The following is a 20,764-nucleotide window of genomic DNA, read 5'->3' as shown; positions in this document are numbered from 1 at the left end:
GCACCCAAACAGTGGGAGATGTCAGCAAATACTAATGCTCCCAAATCCTAGATTTAAGATGTTCAGGATTTTGACATTTCTATGGGAAATATAAGCTCCCCAACATAGCCTAAGAGGAGTCAAGAAGAGAGATGACAAGGGTGTCCAACATTACCAAGGGTGCAAAAGGATCAGATACAATTCAGTTATTCAATCCAAACCTGGCATGCCATTTCCAAATTCAGATCCTTCAATTAAGACGGTCCATTTGTGCGTTCATATTGGACCTGGATTCACTTAATTGGATCGCTCTTCTAATTTGACTTAGATTCGTACCAACATTTAAAGTCGTATCTAGTTCAAGTCGGGTCGAAATCCAATCTGGTTGCAGGTTGGAAGGTGCATATTTTAGATAAATTTTTAAATAGATCAAACCTTAGATCATCGTAACCTTTTTGGATTCAAACTTGAATCCGGGTCAAGTGTACAAAATTCAGATATAGATTTGCATCAAATAAAATCCTACCGTTATCCTATCCATTTGCGTGCTAAAGCGTTAAGAGTTGCCACCACAAATCTGTCTGAATTTGTTGCTGGATTTAGAGATGGGAGAGGGATATCGTTGCCACGCACAAAGGACTTCAGTATTAGGTAGAGAACTTGTGAAGAGGCAAGATCCCGCTGCAGTCATATTGCACAAATGCACCTGATCACCCTTCATCTTTTATTGTAAAACTTGTCAGAGTGGGATTGGGATTGCACCTGATCCCATCACACTTGTAAAAGTAACTGAGTTGACAGGATGTTAGAAGTTCAAAATCCCCATAGAAGCATTCCACACTGCAAAGTCTAAGCTGGCTGTACTTTCCGGCCAATAGGGGAAGCTCAAGGGTCTTACCAATCGGAAGTTTCTCTTAGCCTAACCAACGCGGGGTGGGGGGGGGGCTTAGTGTGTTTGGTAGGATCTGTCAGTGCACGTCTCCTTATAGTGGGGACGTTGAAGGTTCAAACCTCAGTAGTATGATTGAATAATAACTGGTGGGTGTCTGACTAACCGGAGCTTGCCTTTCAAAAAAAAGGAAAAAGTTTCTTAACTTAGCCAAAAAAAAGTTGCCAAAATCCAATCTCATTTCTTAGAATTTGCCATATCCAATCTCTCAAAAAAGTAGCGGCGAGGGGATAAGCCCTCAGAGTTTTGTGCTGGCCAGGCAGAGCCAGTGCGACTAGGTCTCTGATCTTGGAGCGATCTCCGAATTAAAAAAAAAAAGTGGTGGCGTTGGGAAGCCCGTGAGGTGAAGCACAGGGCAGTTTTTAAGCGTTCTGCGTTCACTTTACGCATAGCAATATGGCATTGCGACTGGAACAAGCAAGAAGTGGTCAGAGAACGTAGATGTCGTTCCTCGCAAGTTCGGGGTTAAAAACGGAATTTAATGCGACTCAGTTCCGAATAATTTGTGGGGGGTGGTGCCGTGAGACGTTGCGCAACCCGTTGGCCCTGTTTCGGTGGAATGGGCCTCCCCGGTTCTTCCTAAAAAAAATCCCGATTTTCTGATTTCCGGATTTTTCTTATTCTTTTCCATTTCTGGGTTTCCAGTGTCCACCCTCATTCATCACTCCCTTCCTTTTATCCTGAAAATTTCTCATTGATAATATCATTTTTTTTTCTGCCGATCATGGTTTCTGCAAATCGGGAAATGGTGGTGTATTGCTTCGACACCCTCGTGGCCCATTACAACAGCGAGCAAGCGCCGCCCCCGGCCTTCGACGAGGACCAACAGTAAGTGATTGTCTCTCTTGAGGTTTGATGGTGTTTTTCAGGATTTGATTTTATTGGGTTCTGTCTGGTTCCTGTTATTTTTCGTTATTTCGTTGGTTGTTGGTTTTTGGACGGGTTCTGGTTTTTGACAGACGGTGTATTTCGGGTTTTTCCTTCTTCTGGTTTCTGTAAAAAAAATGGCCCTTTTTGTTTTTCCCTTCCTGTTTGTTGACGTTTTTGTTTGAGGCTTATTGAATGTTTTCAATTGAATTTGGATTTTGTTCTGATTTTTATTTATTTTATTTTATTTTTGTATGTAAGTTCAAGTTGGGTATTCTTATGATTGATTTATTGGTTGAAGTTTTGTTGGATTGGTAGTTTTCTTGCTTGGAATTATGCATTTTTAGGTTTCTGGTAAGTTGGGTTCGTGCATTTTGTGTTCTAGTCTGGTTTTTGCGAGATAATTTGTGTATTTAAACGGGCATGGGTGCGTTTGTTTTACTTATCTTCCGTTTCTGGTGTATGAGCGTTGCTCATGCAATTTTCGTCTCTGATGTTTCTTACTGAGGTGATTTCCGAAAAAATGGTGTTTGATTTTCTCCATCTTACACTTCCTCTGCCGTAGTTTTCGGAATCTATTGTCAATGTTAGATGTTTTGATCATCGTATTTCAGAGGAACGAAGCACATAACCCGTTTGAAGATGCTCTTGATTGGTCTACGATATTTAGACGATTGATGAGCAAACTCGTTGAAAAGATTGGTTGTAAGCTGTGGATGAAACCCATGGCTCCACTGGAAATCCTCATGATAGATGAGAATTGTTTGGTTGCATGGAATGATGTTGGTGGACTTAATTTGGCAGTTCCCAATAACATGCTGATAATTGAGGTTATGATGATCCCTCTATGTTTGAGGAGTTCTTTTACCAGTTTTATCTGTCTCTTTTTCTCGTGATTTGCTAAAAAGTTGGTTCTGTAGTTTCTGGTGGTTCAGCCAGGGAATGCGTTTGAATTTGCAAATTTGTTGGATAAAAGATGCAGTAGCTTCTGTTCATGCCTTAACGTGTCATGAGATTTTGGAAAAAGTTCATGTTTAAATGGCACACAAGCTGCTTTGCGGAAAGTGTGATGGACTGGTTGGTGTTCATAGTGTTGTATTGTGTTGTTATGCTTCTAAACCCCTTCACCTCCTTGCAAGTCCGTGCTGATTCACACCTAGGATTATTGCATCCTGTATCCCTTGGGCTATGTAATACCCGTAGAAAAAAGGGTAGTTTTATGCATTATGGGCATAGGATCCATTACCGGGATCCATATAATAATTGTGGGTGAGTTGGGTTTGGACCCACGTTGGAGCCAAATGGACCCAGCCAGTGGATCCGACAGTTCAATGCCGACCCGGATCCACTTGGATCCCTTAATATAGGCTGACCCGGATCCATATTTTTTAAACATACGGATCCAGATCGCTCGGATCCAGCATCGCGGGTCGTGGGACCCGGACCCGATACCTTTTTTTTTAATAGGGCTCGATTACAAGAATCGTGCCTAGGGCACGATTCTTGCAGAGCATTAAGAAGGCAAGGGGAGGGGGTTACAGAGGAGAGAAAAGGTGGGGTTCGGTTCAACAAAGGGAGAAGGAGGGTAAGGTCTCGCCCTCTCACTTCTCATCTCTCTCTCATCATCGCCTGTAAATGGCGTGCGATGCTCAGAACACCCCAACAAGGAAGCCTCCCTGCGTGCGACAGAGCCTCCATGCCGGTTCTCTCTGGTACACTCTTCGACCTCTCCTCCTCGGCGTGCGATGGTGCTGACAACGCTGGACGTCCATCGACACTGGTTCCCTCACAGTGGAGCAATCGATGCCGGCGACCTCCCTGTTAGAATACAGTTTGCATATGCGTATGGATCTGGATCCAGATCCATATGCATATTATAAGAAACACATGTTAAATAGGATCTCATTAATGGCATTCTTGTAAAATGTATATATTTTTACTTTATAATGTTTAGGGTTTAGGAGGTCGTGCATTGCAGTGCCGCCCCAAGCCATTTGTGAATCTCTCTCTCTCTCTCTCTCTCTCTCTCTCTCTCTCTCTCTCTCTCTTTCTCTCTCTCTCTCTCCCCTTATCTCCAGAAAATAAATCTGATATGGTATCAGAGCTGTGGTTAATCCTGTGCGTGAAGAAGTTCTGACAGATCGTGGTTCTTCATCGTGGTTCTATCGTGAACAACAACCCCAGTGTGATCATCTTCAGATCGTGGTTCTATCGTGAACAACAAACCTAGCGTGATCGTCTTCAGATCGTGGTTCTTCTTCGTGAATAGCAAGCCCAGCGTGATCATCTTCAGATCGTGGTTCTATCGTGAACAGCAAACCCAGCGTGATCATCTTCAGATCGTGGTTCTATCGTGGTTCTTCTTCGTGAACAGCAAGCCCAGCGTGAACAGTCCCAACGTGAGAAGCGTGAACAACAACCCAACGTGAGATCGTGGTTTTTCAGCTTTCAACTTCTTCAACAAGCTCAACGTAAACAACAACCCCAACGTGACATCTTCTCTTAATCTGAAAAACCCAGCGTGACATCTTCTCTTAATCTGAAATTTCATCTTCCAAGCTCAGCGTAAACAACAACCCCAGCGTGACATCTTCTCTTAATCTGAAAAACCCAGCGTGACATCTTCTATTAATCTGAAATTTCATCTTTTCCTCAATCTCAACGACTGTTTTATTGCTGTTTTAGTGTTCATCTTTCCCTCAACCTCAACGACTGTTTTATTGCTGTTTTAGTGTTCATTCATCTTGTTTGCTTATTCATCGTTTCACTGCTATGGACTTCTCTTCGTCATCTGGTCCCTCTGCCAATTTCTTGAGTAAGCTCGTTACTGAAAAACTTACTCATTCTAATTTTTTGACCTAGAAGAGGCAAATCCTTCCTTTTATACGGAGTCAGGATCTCGATGAACATTTGGGCGATTTAGTTCCTATACCACCACGGCTTATTTTGCAGGAAACCAAAGATGAGAAAGGTGACACAATTACCATTTCTATTAAGAATGCAGAGTATACAGCTTGGAGGAAGCAGGATCAGTCTTTGGTTGCTTATATTACGTCAACACTCTCTCAAGAAGTGTTGGTTACTCTTTCAGATGATTGCACTGCGGCAGATCTGTGGAGTAAGCTGTCTCAGACATACTCTCAGATATCAGAAGCCCGATTTATGTACTTAAAACATGAATTTCAAAGTTTGAAGAAAGGCTCCATGACAGTCATGGAATACATAGGCCGCTTGAAGAGTATTACTGATCAATTGGTTGTTGTTGGAAGTGCTATTGCAGATAAAGATAAAGTTCAACAACTTCTCAATGGATTGGGTCCTGATTTTGACATGTTTACCACAACTTTATCATGCCTTCCTTACTTGCCCACTTTTGACGACCTACAAGCGAAACTTCTCCAGCATGAGATGATTATGAAACAAAGGGCAGAAGGAAATGAATCAGCTCGTCCTCATTCAGTTTTGGACGAGGGAATGGAGGGCATCAAGGAGGCAGAGGCCGCAGACGTTTCGGGCAGGGAGGACGTGGTATCTTGCCTACACCTAATATTTCAGGGGCTTTTAATACAAGGAATCAGAGGAGAGTGCCCACTTGTTTCTTATGTAACAAAAGAGGACATGTGAAAGCTGATTGTTGGTTCAATCTACAGAATAGAGGAAAAATAAACAAAATTGAGAATAAATCAGCTACTGCTTTGGACACAAAAGTGCCATCCACAGATGTGTAACAACTTTTGTTATCAGCATTGTCACAGATGACGATCAAGCAAAATGAACAAGGCGAATGGTATGTTGATTCAGGTGCCGCCACACATGTTACGGGTAATGCGGGTAAGTTATCTCACTTATTGCCTTATTTTGAAAAAGGTAGTATAGTTACGGGAGATGGAACTTATCACTCCATTAGTCATACTGGCAATGCACATATCCCTATGTCAAAATCCTCTCTTCATTTGTCAAATGTCCTTCTTGCTCCTAATATTAAAAAGAACATTGTTTCTGTAGCTAAACTTGTTGACGATATGAATTCTTCCGTCGAATTTACTCTCTCTTCTGTTTATGTTAAGGATCTACGAACGAAGGAGACGTTCGCTAGGGGGGAGCGACAAGGAAACATGTACGTCTTCAAGGAGATTCCTTCAGTGTCTTCGCCCTTAGTCCCAGTCCTCCAGTTGAAGTCGTCTAAGCATTCTTCAGTGTCTTCACCTTCAGAGTCTTTGTTTTTTCCTTCATTGGAAGTTTTTAATTCATCTCATTGTAATAAGCCAGATATTTGGCATAGTCGTTTGGGACATTGTAGTCGAGGTTTCGTTGAAAATCTTGTATCAGATGGTCTCCTTCCAGAGTCTAGTTTAAATTCATTTTTTGATAATAATAATAAATGTTCTTCATGCGAACTCTGCAAAAGCCGTGTTCTTCCTTTTCATAATATAAATAAAAGAGCTTCAAAGCCATTTGAGATTATTTGTTCCGATGTTTGGGGACCCGCACCTATTCCTTCTCTTTCTGGCAGTCGTTACTATGTTGTCTTTATTGATTCCTATTCCCGTTATACTTGGATATATTTCTTAAAACACAAGCATGAAGTTTTTCAAATATTTCGGGAATTCCATTCGATGGTCAAAACAAAGTTTGCTTGTGATATTGTGCATTTACAATATGATGGTGGAGGAGAGTTCGTCGAACGAGTTTATTGCCTTTCTTCGGGATAAAGGAATAAGCCGACAGGTTTCTTGTCCTCATACTCAACAAAATGGGGTTGTGGAGAGGAAACACAGGCATATTGTCGAGAGCGCGATGAGCATATTACATGATAGCAATGTGCCCATTAGTCTCTGGACAGAAGTTTTTCACACATCTGTTCATATCATAAATCGTTTTCCTATGGCACTTTTGGGTCGGAAATCTCCCTATTATACTTTATTTGGGCAACATCCCTCTTACAATGAGCTGTGTGTTTTTTGTTGTGTATGTTATGTACATATTGATTCATCTTTGCGAAATAAGTTTCAGGACAAGGCCAAGTGCAGATTTGTTGGGTATGCAGATGAATACAAAGGTTATCGATGCTATGATCCTACTACAAAACGTATTAGGACCTCCAGAAATGTTGTTTTTGACGAACAAAATTTTCAGGTCAATGACTCTGCAGTGTTGCCACCTCGAGAATTAGAAGTATATGATCCATGGATGAGCGCAGATCTTTTTGCTAATACAAGAGAAACATGTCAAACAAATTGTTCTTCCTTCGGCTTGAGTAGGGAGTTGAATGACTCACAAATGCATGTTGAATTATCTCCAGTTAAGCCACCCCCAGTAGAACGTTTCTCTGGACAGATATACACTAGACGGAGCAAAAATACAGAGCCGAGGAATGTGGAGGAAAGCATCGCCAATGATTCGACTCAAAGGCCATCACGCATTAAGCATCCTATTCAACGATGGGTGAGTTATGAGACATTCTCCCTTGATTTCTAGTTGTTTATGTCTCAGCTCACAAAACAGGATGAACCCACTTGTTTTAATCAAGCTCTTCAATCCCGTCATTGGACCGAAGCTATGAATGAAGAAATGGAAGCTCTTCATGAATGCCAGACTTGGGAAATAGTCCCTTGGCCAGAAGGAAAGAATGTAGTTGGCTCAAAATGGGTTTATAAAATAAAATATAAGCCTGAAGGAAGCATTGACAGATATAAGGCGCGCCTTGTTGCTCGAGGATTCGCACAACAATATGGTGAAGACTACGATGAAACCTTTAGTCCCGTAGTCAAAATGGGTACTATTCGTATTATCATATCCCTAGCAGTCGATCAAGGTTGGAGCCTTAGCCAGATGGATGTTAAAAATGCATTTTTGCATGGAACTTTAAAGGAAGAAGTGTATATGGAGCAACCACCTGGTTATGCCGAGAAGGATCCTATTGTCTGGGTGTGCAGACTAAGGAAATCTTTGTATGGGTTGAAACAGGCGTCTCGTTCCTGGTTTGAAAGTTTCTCTATGCAGATTCAGAGTTATGGTTTTAGAAGATGCTCTCTGGATCACTCACTCTTTATTTACCAAAAGACGGACATTGTTATACTTCTTCTTATATATGTTGATGACATTGTGATTACTGGGAGCTCAGATAGTCATGTGCAAGACGTGAAACAGTTTTTAATGAAAACTTTCAAGATGAAAGATTTAGGGAAGTTGCGGTACTTTCTTGGTGTGGAAGTTGACAGACAACAAGACACATTGACACTCATGCAACAAAAATACACTCTTGACCTTCTGGAAAGAGCCGGGATGACGAATTGCAAACCAGTCAACACTCCTAGTGTATTACGTCAAAGGCTGAGCTCTGAAGATAGTCATCTTTGTGTCAACCCTACAACGTATAGAAGTCTCGTGGGGATGTTACAGTACTTGACCTTTACCAGACCTGATATAGTTTATGTTGTCAATCAGGTATCCCAGTTTATGCATGCTCCAACGGAGGGTCATATGGAAGCTGTGAAGCGCATTCTACGCTATTTAAAAGGAACTATAGGAGACAAACTTGTTTATCGCAAGAACGATAATCTACATAGAGGACATGCACTCATCACTTATACAGACGCAAATTGGGCAGGGGATCCAGATGAGAGACGATCTGTCTCTGGATATTGTGTTTATATTGGGCACAATTTAGTGTCCTGGAGCAGCAAAAAACAAAAGGCAGTGGCACGATCGAGTACAGAGGCTGAATACAGATTGATGGCTGCAGGCACGGCAGAAGCCACATAGATTAGACAGTTATTGAGTGATCTTGGGGAGACAATTATTCGATCATTTCTTTTATGTGACAATCAAAGCGCAATAAACATTGCATGTAATCCTATCCAGCATAGCAGAACGAAGCACATTGAGATTGATCAACATTTCATATGGTAGAAAGTCGAGATGAAAGAGATAGAACTACGTCATGTTCGAACAGAAGATCAAGTGGCAGACCTGTTTACCAAGGGATTAACAGGACGTCAATTTTGGCTATTGAAGAGCAAGTTGTACATGCTCCAAAATCATGTACAACTTGAGGGAGGCTGTTAGAATACAGTTTGCATATGCGTATAGATCTGAATCCAGATCCATATGCATATTATAAGAAACACATGTTAAATAGGATCTCATTAATGACATTCTTGTAAAATGTATATATTTTTACTTTATAATGTTTAGGGTTTAGGAGGTCGTGCATTGCAGTGCCGCCCCAAGCCATTTGTGAATCTCTCTCTCTTTCTCTCTCTCTCTCTCTCCCCTTATCTCCAGAAAATAAATTTGATAAAACCGCAGCGACCACCTCCTCCAGTCACCGGAAAAGGTAGGATTTCTGCACTTTTCTTGTTTGGTGTTGATTGTATCCTGTGTGTGTGTTGTGGGTCGGTCAAGAAAGCAAGACATTGGGTGCTCGGTCGTTCTTGATAGGGTTCTTGGCTACCGGAAAACGCAGGCCCGTGAGTTGGGGTTTCCGATAGTCGTGATTTCCGATTTGTGGGTTTTCCTATTTAAACCCTAACCTGAAAAACCCTCAAATCAAAATCGATGGGGGGTTTGGCTGAGGTATTGGATGTCCAGCCGTGAGGAAGGGGGGGGGGATTTTTCGATTCTTGGTGTCGGATTTGGGGATTTTCCTATTTTTTGGATTCGATAAACTGAATGTGGAAGGGGGGGGGTTTCTGGAGATATGATTTACTGGGAGATCTTGGTTCATAGATGGTATGGTTGGGAATTTAGTTGTTATAGAAATCTTTATGTTTCAGATCTTCACGTTAAAGTGAGTTAAAATCTTGATTTGGTTTCTTGTTTTAATTTCTGTAATATTCAATTTATCCGATTAAATTCTGTTAGGTGTCTATGTAAACCCCGTGTTGTTGTGATACACATGGAAAAAAAATCAAGGGGCTATATTGTAGCTGTATATGTCAAGTGATGTCCATTCTATCTGGTGTAATTCTATTAGCTGTATGTTGATCATATTTGTTTCTTGATCAGATTAGTTTTTCTTGATCAAACCCTGTTTCTTGATGAACTGCATGGGCAAATTCCACATCTGATTTTAATCTTTAAGCAAATCTGTATATGTTTTATTGCTTATCTAATCTCGTTTGAGAATCAAGAAGATACATTATTAAGCCTACCTTCTTGATTGATGAGTTGTGTGGATGCAGAATGTTTGAATGTTTGATACTGTAACCGACACCTTTAAAACTATACATGATGGTTTTGAATCTTTTATTATTTTTGGATTAGCCAGAGATGGCGATTTCATGTTAACACAAGAGAGTATCCTTAAGATCAGTGTTATTTTTCTTATATACCCTATTAGCAGTTAATTCTAATAGTGGACATTAGCTGTATGTAAGAAATTATTTCAGTTCATGAATGACCTGAATATTGGCACATTTGGAGCTGTTATCAGATCTTATCTTATTTTGGTTGTGACTGCTTATTGAATCTGGCTGAAGAAGTAACATGTTATCTGTTTTTTTTAAAATTAGTTCGATTAGATACTGCACTCTTATGCACAAAATGTTATATTTCCTTTAAATTCCACCGAGGTGTGTTTCTGAACTGATTCTATATTTAACTGTATTCTATATTGGACAATTATCAGCAAAAAGATAGTTTACCGCAAATTTCAGGATAGCTTAATTGCTATTTAGCTGAAAATAAATCGGTTAGAACAAAATCTTAAGTTATATGATACTTTTGTTAACAAGAGCAACTGGGTCATATTTATCAGATAGATAACTATGATGGGTACTCATGTTTAGTATATGGGGAGCAATGGATATAACATATGACAAGAAAATTTTGGGACTTAGTTGGATGTTTAGCTAGGAGGATAGCGGGTTCGGGATTGGTAAAGCCGACCATCGTCCCTAGCATATGCAGAAACTCATCCTTCTGTCGGATGTATATGAAAAATTTTATCTTAGCCTTTCAATATACTGATTGTGCAATCATGAAGGTGATCATGGTTCAGTTATTAACATTTTTCTTTGAGCATGTATGCTTGATGTGGATATGAAATTTTGCATGTACACTCCCACACTCAAAAGAGATATGCATTGGTTAATACCCGTATGTGATGTAGGTGACACACGTAGTGAAGATGCATATGATTGAGATATGACATGCTTATGATTGTGTTAGGGTTGCATGAGTGCACATGTTAACATGCTTTTTAGTTTGTAACATGTGAGGTATTTGATGTCTAATAATATGTCATGGCAAAGTTGTTTTGATATAGGCGCATGCATGATATGAATGTGTGCAGCCCTGAAGTTTCAATTGCTGAATCTGGGTTATGTTCATGTGTGTGGATGTTAGCACATGAAAAGGTTTCCTGTGCTTATATTGATGGGACATGTTTATTTATCATGCATTTATGGATTTGTTTTGAGTACATGTGCATACACGAAATCGATGTGTGTTTAGCATGTAAAATCAGGTATAAATGTCCTTATGTGCTTATGGATGATGGATGAATGCATGTGTGTTAAGTGATTACATGAAAGCACTTACACATGGATGGTGAACATATGCATATGACTGTGGAAGCGCATGCACATTATTAAAATGGTATGAATGAATGTGCATTTGGAATCATGTTGGTATTATTGCATACATTGCAAGTTATGATTTTTGCATACGATGCATCGATGGTCTAGATGAATCATCACGCCTTGAGCTTGGGTTTGTTTTTTCTTTAATTGTTTAAATGCATCGCAAAAATCATACTTTATATTATTGTTCTATATTGCACTGTTCAATGTGTTTCCACGGGCTGGAGTCTCGTGATGGTTCTCGAAGGGGTTGATGCGAGATTTTGCTTTGTTTTTGCATGTGGAACTGCAAAACTCAATAATTGGCTCTTAATAAAAAGATAATGAATAAGAACAGTGTAATATACGTTCTGGGATATCTCATCTGGAGTATGAGAATCTTAGAGATCCGGTCTTGGGGAGACTGTGAGGATACAAAAAACTCCGTGTGTTATAATTTTGTCCCCTGAACCCGATATTGAGGTTCTTTCTCCTGACTACGGTTTTAGGGAGAGTCTGCCACTTTACCCGGGAGTGGTGTGTTGGTCACAACTGTGAGTTTGTTTTGGTACCAAGGAAGTGACACTTGTGGGCGTGGGGTATCCCTTATGTCCCCGACATTAGATGTGGAGGTCTAATGTTCCGAAGGTGATTCGGTCGAGGGCTAAGTTGGAACACAGTAATAAAATACAAATTGTGTGTTAAGCTATCCTGAGAACGTACTTGACCTCGAGGTTTGTACCCGTTTGGTGTATCCGCGGGCAACGATAATTAAAAAAAGGAACTTAAATTATATGCATTTAATAGGGCATGCATATGGAAAGAGAAACTTAAAGAAAAATAATAAGAGGATTCATGCATTACACATAAGTCATGCATTTTCCTGCTATGCATTAGAACATGCATATGTTATCTGTTTCCTTACGTGATGTTTAACTTTCAATGTATGTTAAATGTCTTGTATTAAAATTGCGCATCATAGTATGATTTAATGTTTCTTTATGCATAATGGATGTACCTTGTGGTATAAATGCGTACCTGAATTATGAATTGTCATAATTGCATTTCTCTGAATAATTGTGTGGATTCATATTGTAGTTGTGTGATATATAAATGTTGCTATTGATGTTACCTGCAAGTTAACTTCTGATAAATTGTTGACCATCGTAGCTTAGACCTTTGTTTAATTTTTGGTATATACTGAACATCATACTTGACACCCATATCACATACTGGGTTCATGATATACCACATTAAAAGTTACAGATTTCCTACTTAGACAGTTGTAGTTTAATTCCTATAAATTTCAGGTGAAAAATTGGAGTTAGGAGCGGCTGCAGGATGAGGTTTCGATTGAGATTTTGGATTTACTGTTCCAGGGATAGTGTGAGAACTCTGATCTTAATTTTCATTGATATTGAAATGAAAAGAATGTTTTTGTCTTGCTCCACCTATAATGTTCTGGAATGCTTAGCCCTATGGTATAACTGGTTTCCGCTGTATAAAAAAAAATCCTCAAAATTTGGGTTAAGATTTTGGGGCGTTACAGGCTAGGTGTATATTAAAAGAAAGAGCGTGTAGAAAAGAAACAAAAGAGCGGTGACCAATCACTTTTATCAAATTTTGGGAAAGATGCATTATGTGTGGTTATTGCAGATATTGAACCCTCTGTTTACCATCATTGATCTTCCATCTTATTCTCTGTCCTGAACTAGATCAGTACATTTGTTTTTTAAGCCAATCACAAAGGTTTCATGCTACAATTTAATTTTATCAATCATTGTGTGCATGTTTATGTCTATCTGTTTCTTTAAATTGTCTCTTTCAGTTATTTTTGCTTTTATATTACTTCATTTTAACTTTTATTGGTAAGGGAATGCATCTTTGCATTTACAAATAATATGGAAGTGAATCTGCTTTTTTATTCTTTGCCACCAGCTCATGTGGCTGGATTCAGAAACCTAATGCAACTGCTGCAAACTTTCTAGCTGCTCTTATGCAGTTATATGTTGAACCATTGGCTGCCACAATTTATATCTCATGAGAACTTAGTTTGCCTCCCACATGATATTTCATGTGTGAACAAAAGATATTTTTGTCATAATTTAGTTAAAGTATGCATCAATAACCGAAGAGGTTTTACTTTGACTTACCCATTGGACTAATAGTATGTATAATGTGATTTCAGTCCTTTGTTTGTCACTTGGAAGAAAACAGTTAATGGTGGGGAACCCCACCTTCGGGGATGTATTGGAACTTTGGAAGCTCGCTGCTTGATCAATGGATTCAGGGATTATGCGCTAACTAGGTGTGTATCAAGGAACTACGTTGCTCTAGCAGTCAATGATAGGCACCGTTCATGAATGCTTTGATGACATCAATTTGTACAATGAGTAATTTTGTAGGTTCTACTTTGTACCTTCAGGTTGTCCATATCAAAATGCTGCAGAGACTGTTACACCTTCATACTTCTTTTGAGCTTATATCTCAAAATTGATTGCTGTTTATATGTTACATTTTTAAAATCAAACTGAAGATTGCTTATAAGTTATATCTTGATTTTGAAGTTTGACATTATTGAAGTTGCTATATATTTTTGGGATGATGTGAAACTGTTTTTAGGAAACCAAAATTGGTGATGCTTTGCCTATTTTTAATTATAAACTTAGTTCATCTAAAATCAATATAAATGTAAAGAAAACATAATGTGATCATTCCATATAGAGGAATGGTAAATGGTGCTGTAATCTATTTGACATGTGAAATTTCCCTGCATGACTCCAATGATCAATTATTTTGTACCGAGGTGGCACATCTAATATGAATGTCTTTTTTGCCAAGGAAGAGCATGAGAATATTCTTAAAAAAATAAAGGTGATTTTCTTAAGATTTATATAAAATTCTATGCTATCCTAAGAATTACATCGTTGAAATATTTTCCTGAATGATATTGTGACTATGATATGTGTATATGCATATACGTGCATGCATTGATACATACATACATAATGCATTCTTACAGCATAATATGATAAAACAATAAGAAAACAAACCCTAGACTATCCATAGCTAAAAGAAGGACGAGGCAAGAATACCCTTTTTTAAGATAAAATAATAAAAAGTAGGTAACAGAAGAGAAATAGCAATATTGTTGAAGTTGAACCCATCTGTATTTTTCCCAAGGAAAAATGAGATACTTATTCAAATCTTCCAAGCTGTCCTAATAAGTATTCCCCAAATTGCAGATGAAATATTTTAGGAGTCAAGTGAGCTGAAGGTCAATGAATGCTTGTTCTGCTCTTACTATGGCCAGGGCAAAAATCTCTTGTCATCTTTCTGCCAATTTGTTGGATGCATGCATCTTTATGTGCAATCTTTATGACAGGAAGGCTGAGGCTGGCAAGTCAAGTATGATAGGTGTGGCTTTTGTTGCAAGCATGATGTCTTCATGGAGAAACCTGCTGTCAGCTTGTGATGCATTTTTTATACCTTTCATATCTTGATGAATGATGGCAATATTTTGCATTATTAATTGCTTTTTATGCACTTAATGATGTGCATATAAAACACATAATTACTTATTCTCTATATGGCGATACATCTCTGTTGACAAGCGTTTTTTGCCCTTCGTCAAGTTCCTTTAGGGTCTGTTTGATTGCTTGTCCAAGATTGGACAAAACAGTAGAACAGAACAGACAGAACACATGTTCTGTTTGTTCTGTAACAACTATTCTTCGTCCAATGTTTGTTTCGACTCAAATAGGAAATCATATTTTTCCTATTTGAAAATAAATAAACTCCAAGAAAATAAATCATAAATAAACCCTAAACTGCAAGAAAATAAATCATAAATAAATCAAAAAACCCTAAACTGCAAGAAAATAAATCATAAATAAATAAAAAAACCCTAAGCTACAAGAAAAAATAAACCATAAAATTAAATACAAAAAAGTCCTAATTCAAACCCTAATCATTTCAAAGAAATTTGATTGAAACCATAAAATTAAAATCAGAGAAAAGCCCTAATTGAAACCCTAATTCGAGAAGCCCTAATTTTAAACCCTAAATTGTAAAACCCTGATTTTAAACCCTAAATCGAAAAGCCCTATTCAAAAAACCCTAATCAAGAGAGAGAGAGGAAGAAGAAGAAGAAGAAGAAGAAGAAGAAGAAGAAGAGAGGAATGAAGAAGGGGAAGAAAGAGAGAAAGAAGAGAGAGAGAGAGAACTCGGGATGAATGTAAGAGAGGAATGAAGAAGAGAGGGGAGGGATCATTGCTATCAATCGCTGGATTCCGCAGTCAATCTTCGGATTTGGTTGTCGATCATCGGGGTTGGGAGAATAGAGGAGAGGGATTGGAGGGGAGGAGGAGAGGTTGTTAAAATACATTGTACACACACACACATATATATATAACTGATATACGTATATTATATAAATATACATATATCAGGGATATTTTGGTCTTTGTGTATATACAGTCCAATAGGGGCTGTATTATACCCTTTATTTACTTTTAAGTCTTTTTGTTTTTATTTTTAACTTTTAGTTGACTGTTGGGAAGCAGTCCAAGTCATTGGACTGCATCCAATAGTCATACTGCCTCCCTTTTTCACCCCTTTTTGTTGTGTGTGTTGCTCTATAAATGGAGCCCATTGTAAAGAGTTAAGGTATGCTTTTTAGCATATGAGTTATAAATATAAAAAGGCTCTTATTTCTATTGTGTTCTTGTGAGATTTATTCTCTCTGTGAGATTGTATTCGGTCCATTAGAGGCCATATCGTGATCGTGCACTTGTGTAGCCCTCTCTTGGCATTGTGATTGTGCACTTCTTGTTTCATTTCATGGTATCAGAGCCTTGGGCTCTTGCAGTATTGAAAATTGTCTTAAGTGTGCTCGTTTTGTGGTGGTGGTCTTTTTCAAACTTTGTTCTCCAACCACAAGTTTTATTCTTCAATATGGGTGAAAGAGAATTTGCCTCCGTCATCTTCTACAAGCTCAACGAAAACAACTACTTGATGTGGGCGACCGCAATGAAAAACCATAGCAAAAAAAATTGGGGTTTTGTTAGTGAAACCACTAATAAACCTCAACTAAAGCTAACGAGAAGAGGAGGAGATCAAGTCAAAGTTCTCTCCGAAGAAGAAAAGGAGAAGGCCTTGCAAGAATATCAAGAAAAAATAGAGGATTGGGAGACCAATAATGCTTAAATACTCTTATGGTTTATGAATAACATGGAGTTAAAGATTGCAACTAGCATCATCAAGTTAAAAAAAGCTTGTGATGTATGAATCTTCTTAAAAAGCACATTCATCCAAAAAGATATGACGAGATTATATTATCTTCAAGACAAGGTACGTACTACCAAACAAGGAGATAAGAGCGTAAGAGATTATTATGGTTTCTTATCTCCTATTTGGGATGAGTTGGCTATGTTGGAACCCAAATGGGAAGGTCTGGTTATTGAAATGAGAACAATAAGTTGAAAGAGAAAATCTTTTCTCTTTCTTATATGGTCTTCGACTAGAATTTGAGCAAGTTCGGTCATCTTTACTTTATAGGACCTCAACTCCTTCTATAAGTAATGCTCTTGCCCAAATATGTCAAGAAAAAATTTGACTTGGAATGCACACGTCTAGTTGTCGTATCAAGACCCAGAAGTTTTGTAAAAACCTATAAACCTCCCTACTTTGAGAAAAAATATAATGGAGAAGGACATAACGAGGGAAGATACAAAGGAGGATATAGGGAAGGAAATATTATTTGTCACTATTGTAAAGAACTGGGACACATAAGACCGGATTGTCCAAAACTCGAAAAAGTGGCCACGTTAAGTGAAGAGTAAAAAAAGGGAGCAACTTCAATGATTTATCAATTGATCAAATTGCGGAGGCCGTTTCTCAAATACTAAAAGCCACTCCTTCCTTCTACATCTGGTGCCACCATTTCTTCCTCTTCTCCTTTAGGTAAGTCCTCTTGGATTTTGGATTCGGGAGCGTATTTTCATATGACTCATTATGAGTCTCTACTATCCAATTGCACTAAATCATATTTTTCATGTGTATCAACCACCGATGATACTTCTTTAAAAGTTAAAATTATAGAAAATCTGAGTAATGATTAAAAAAAATTTGTTCCAAATATTAGGGTTATTCAAAAACTTGATTTAAATCTTTTTTCAGTTTCTCAAATTTCTGATTATGGGTGTAAAGTAGTTTTCTCATCTAAGGCTTATTGGGTGTAAGATCTCCAGTCAGAGAAGCTAATTGGGCAAGGTCATAAAAGAAGAGACCTTTACTACATGGACTCTTTATATCTACCTAAAGAATCCTTTTGTAACCATATCCAAGAAATTAACTTGGATCTTTGGCATAAAAGACTGGGACATCCAAGTGTATCCAAACTATCTCTTTTTCCGTTTTTGGAAAAACTTCGTAAGGAAAAAAAATTCGTATGTGAAGATTGTATACTTGAAAAAATGCAAATGATACCTTATGGATCTAGAACTTCCTTAACTAATGAAAATTTTGAATTAGTACATTCATATGTATGGGGTCCTACTCTCGTCATGTCAAAAGGTGATTATTCATACTATGTTACATTCATAGATGATTTTAGTAGACACACTTGGATCTACTTCCTTAGACTTAAATCCAAAGTTTTTTTGTGTTTTAAAAATTTTCATAATCTTGTTAAAAATCAATTCAACACAAATATTAAAATCTTCTGCTCAGACTCAGGGGGAGAGTTCATTTCAAATGGTTTCCAATCATATTTAAAAACTCATGGTATTCTACATCAAAAATCTTGTCTAAGGACTTCTCAACAAAATGGATTTTTTTTAAAGAAAATATCATCATATTATTGAAAATCACGTCTAGAGTATAGTCAATCAACAAATGTAAAAGAATCTAGTATTAGAAGATCTGAACTAATACCTTGACTGCCAAATAGGTTTATCTTCTATGAATCCTTCTCACCAAATTATAGGGCATGTCTTCTAGCAATCCACTCATATCATGAACCATCCAACTATAGAGAAACCAAAGATATAAGAGAATGGGTAGAAGCTATGAAAATAGAATTAGATGCTCTACATAAAGCTCATACTTGAGAAATCCAACACCTTCCTAAGGAAAAGAAGACGATAGGATGTAGATGGGTATTTAAGGTCAAAACAAAGAGTGATGGATCTCTAGAAAGGTATAAAGCAAGATTAGTTGCAAAATGGTATTCCCACGAATATGGTATAGTCTATGAGGAAACCTTTGCCCCATTTGCCCACATGACTGCCGTTAGGACTTTAGTTGTAGTAGCATCCATTAGAAAATGACCTATATATGAGTTAGATGTCAAGAATGCTTTTTTAAATGAAAATTTAAATGAAGAAGTTTACATGGATCCTCCATCTGGTCAGACTATTGCAAATGGAATGGTTCTTTGTCTTAAAAAAGCTTTATATGGGCTTAAACAAGCCCCTAAAGCATGGTATGATCAATTTAGTGGAACTACGATAAATTTTGGATTTAAATCTTGTTTTACTGACACTGCACTTTTTGTAAGATTTGCAGGTACTTCGCTTATCATTTTGCTCTTGTATGTTGATATGATCATCACTGTGAATGATACGAGGGAAATTGAAGAAATTAAAATTATACTTAAAAAATCTTTTGATCTGATTGACCTTGGTTTTTTGAGATATTTTCTAGGTATTGAAGTAGTATACTCACCAAGAGGATACATTTTGTCTTAAATAAAGTTTGCAACTGATATTGTTGCGATCGGGAATCACAAACACAAAATATGCTGACACTTCTGAAGTAATAAATGCTAAAATGAGAGCTAAAGATGGAGTTTTACTAGATGATCTGACTCCTTATCGACAAGTTATCGGGTCACTAATATACTTATCCATTATTAGACTAGCTATTGCGCATGCAGTTCATATTGCAGGTCAGTTTCAACATGCGCCCATGTTTGTTTATATGAGCACTGTGTTAAAAATAGTTCGATACATCAAGAAGACTATATCTGAAGGGCTATTTTTATCCTTTCCTATCATCTTTAAATCTTATTACTTATATTGATTCTGACTGGGAGGAGATCCCAATAACCGATACTCAACCACAAGTTTTTGTGTGTTTTTAGGTGATTGTCTCATTTTTTGAAGATACAAAAAATAACAGAAAGTGTTTTTATCCTCCACAGAAGCTGAATATAGAGCGGTGGCTATAACAACAACCGAAGTCGTGTGGATGAGATCTTTACTCTTAGACATAGGTATTGATATTTCAGAATCTTCAAAGTTACGCTGCGACAACAAAAGTGCCATATATATCTCTGGCAACCATACATTTCACGAAAGAACAAAACATATCGAGATGGATTGCTACCATGTTCAAGAAAAATACTTGTAGGAGATGATTACTTTACCATATTTTCAGTCCAAGTTTCAAATTGCGGACTTTTTCACCAAAGCTCTGTGAAAGTGTCTTCAAAAGAGACACTATGATAAAGATACTAAGATCTTGATGAATGAAGTAAGCAAGAAAGCAAAATAAGAACTCTTAGAACACTTATGCACAAAGGCACCACCCACCATGGTTCACAAATGCACAAAGGCATAAAAATAATATGGAAAAACTTTATTGAAGTGAATGACTTTGACTCAAAGCCTTGAACAAATACAAGGGGGGAGCCCCTTTATATAGAGAAGAAGTGGCCTTGGAGGAGCTCTACTTCTAGTTGTTGGAGGGGCCCAACGACTAGAAGGTGGGCTCCCCAAGGTACACGATATTCAATAAAAAAATAAAAATAAAAGAATTATATTCATATTCAATAATATGAATATGCGTAAAATGGAGAAATAACTAAAATACCCCTACGACTAGTATAAGAAAGAAATATATATTTTATATATAAGTAGGTAGATACATGTACATATATGTATATGTATCTTCCTTTATATATATAAAATATATATATATATATATATATATAGAATACAATGTTATGAATTACAATTTAACACCCTTCCTCCTCAAACTTAGGGCATGATGACCGAAAGTTTGCCAAGAAGGAAGTTGAATCGCGGAGAGCACAACGCTTTGGTGAAGAAATCTGCCAACTGATATTCTGAAGTTACATACGGAAGATCTATGACTCCTTTCAGATATGCTTCTCTAACATAGTGGCAGTCCATCTCGATATGTTTGATTCACTCATGAAATGTGTGGTTTTTGGCAATATAAATCGCACTCTTGTTATCACAGCATAGCTTGGTGGGCCCTTCTACATTAATCTCCATATCTTCTAATAGTTGATGAATCCATACAATTTTCATGGTAGTAGTCATCAACGTTTGGTATTCTGCTTCGGTAGAGGATAACAACACCTTTTGTTGCT

At 37.7% G+C, this 20,764-nt stretch overlaps 1 protein-coding gene across 1 annotated transcript in view; it reads left to right on the top strand.

Moving 5' to 3' along the window:
• The first annotated feature begins 1,463 nt into the window (after positions 1-1,463).
• The window catches only part of LOC149848714 (uncharacterized protein At2g38710-like), a 50,764-nt gene continuing 31,463 nt past the window's right edge, over positions 1,464-20,764 (top strand). The window contains exons 1-2 of the mRNA XM_089997070.1: positions 1,464-1,756; positions 13,550-13,669. Of these exons, the coding sequence (XP_089853196.1) occupies positions 1,653-1,756; positions 13,550-13,669 (224 nt within the window). The 5' untranslated portion in view covers positions 1,464-1,652. The remainder of the gene's footprint in view (positions 1,757-13,549; positions 13,670-20,764) is intronic.

Source organism: Nuphar pumila, chromosome 1 (genome assembly GCF_984573655.1).
Source record: "Nuphar pumila chromosome 1, dmNupPumi1.hap1.1, whole genome shotgun sequence".
In the NCBI taxonomy this organism is placed as follows: Eukaryota; Viridiplantae; Streptophyta; class Magnoliopsida; order Nymphaeales; family Nymphaeaceae; genus Nuphar; species Nuphar pumila.
This window is presented reverse-complemented; position numbering and strand designations above follow the sequence as displayed.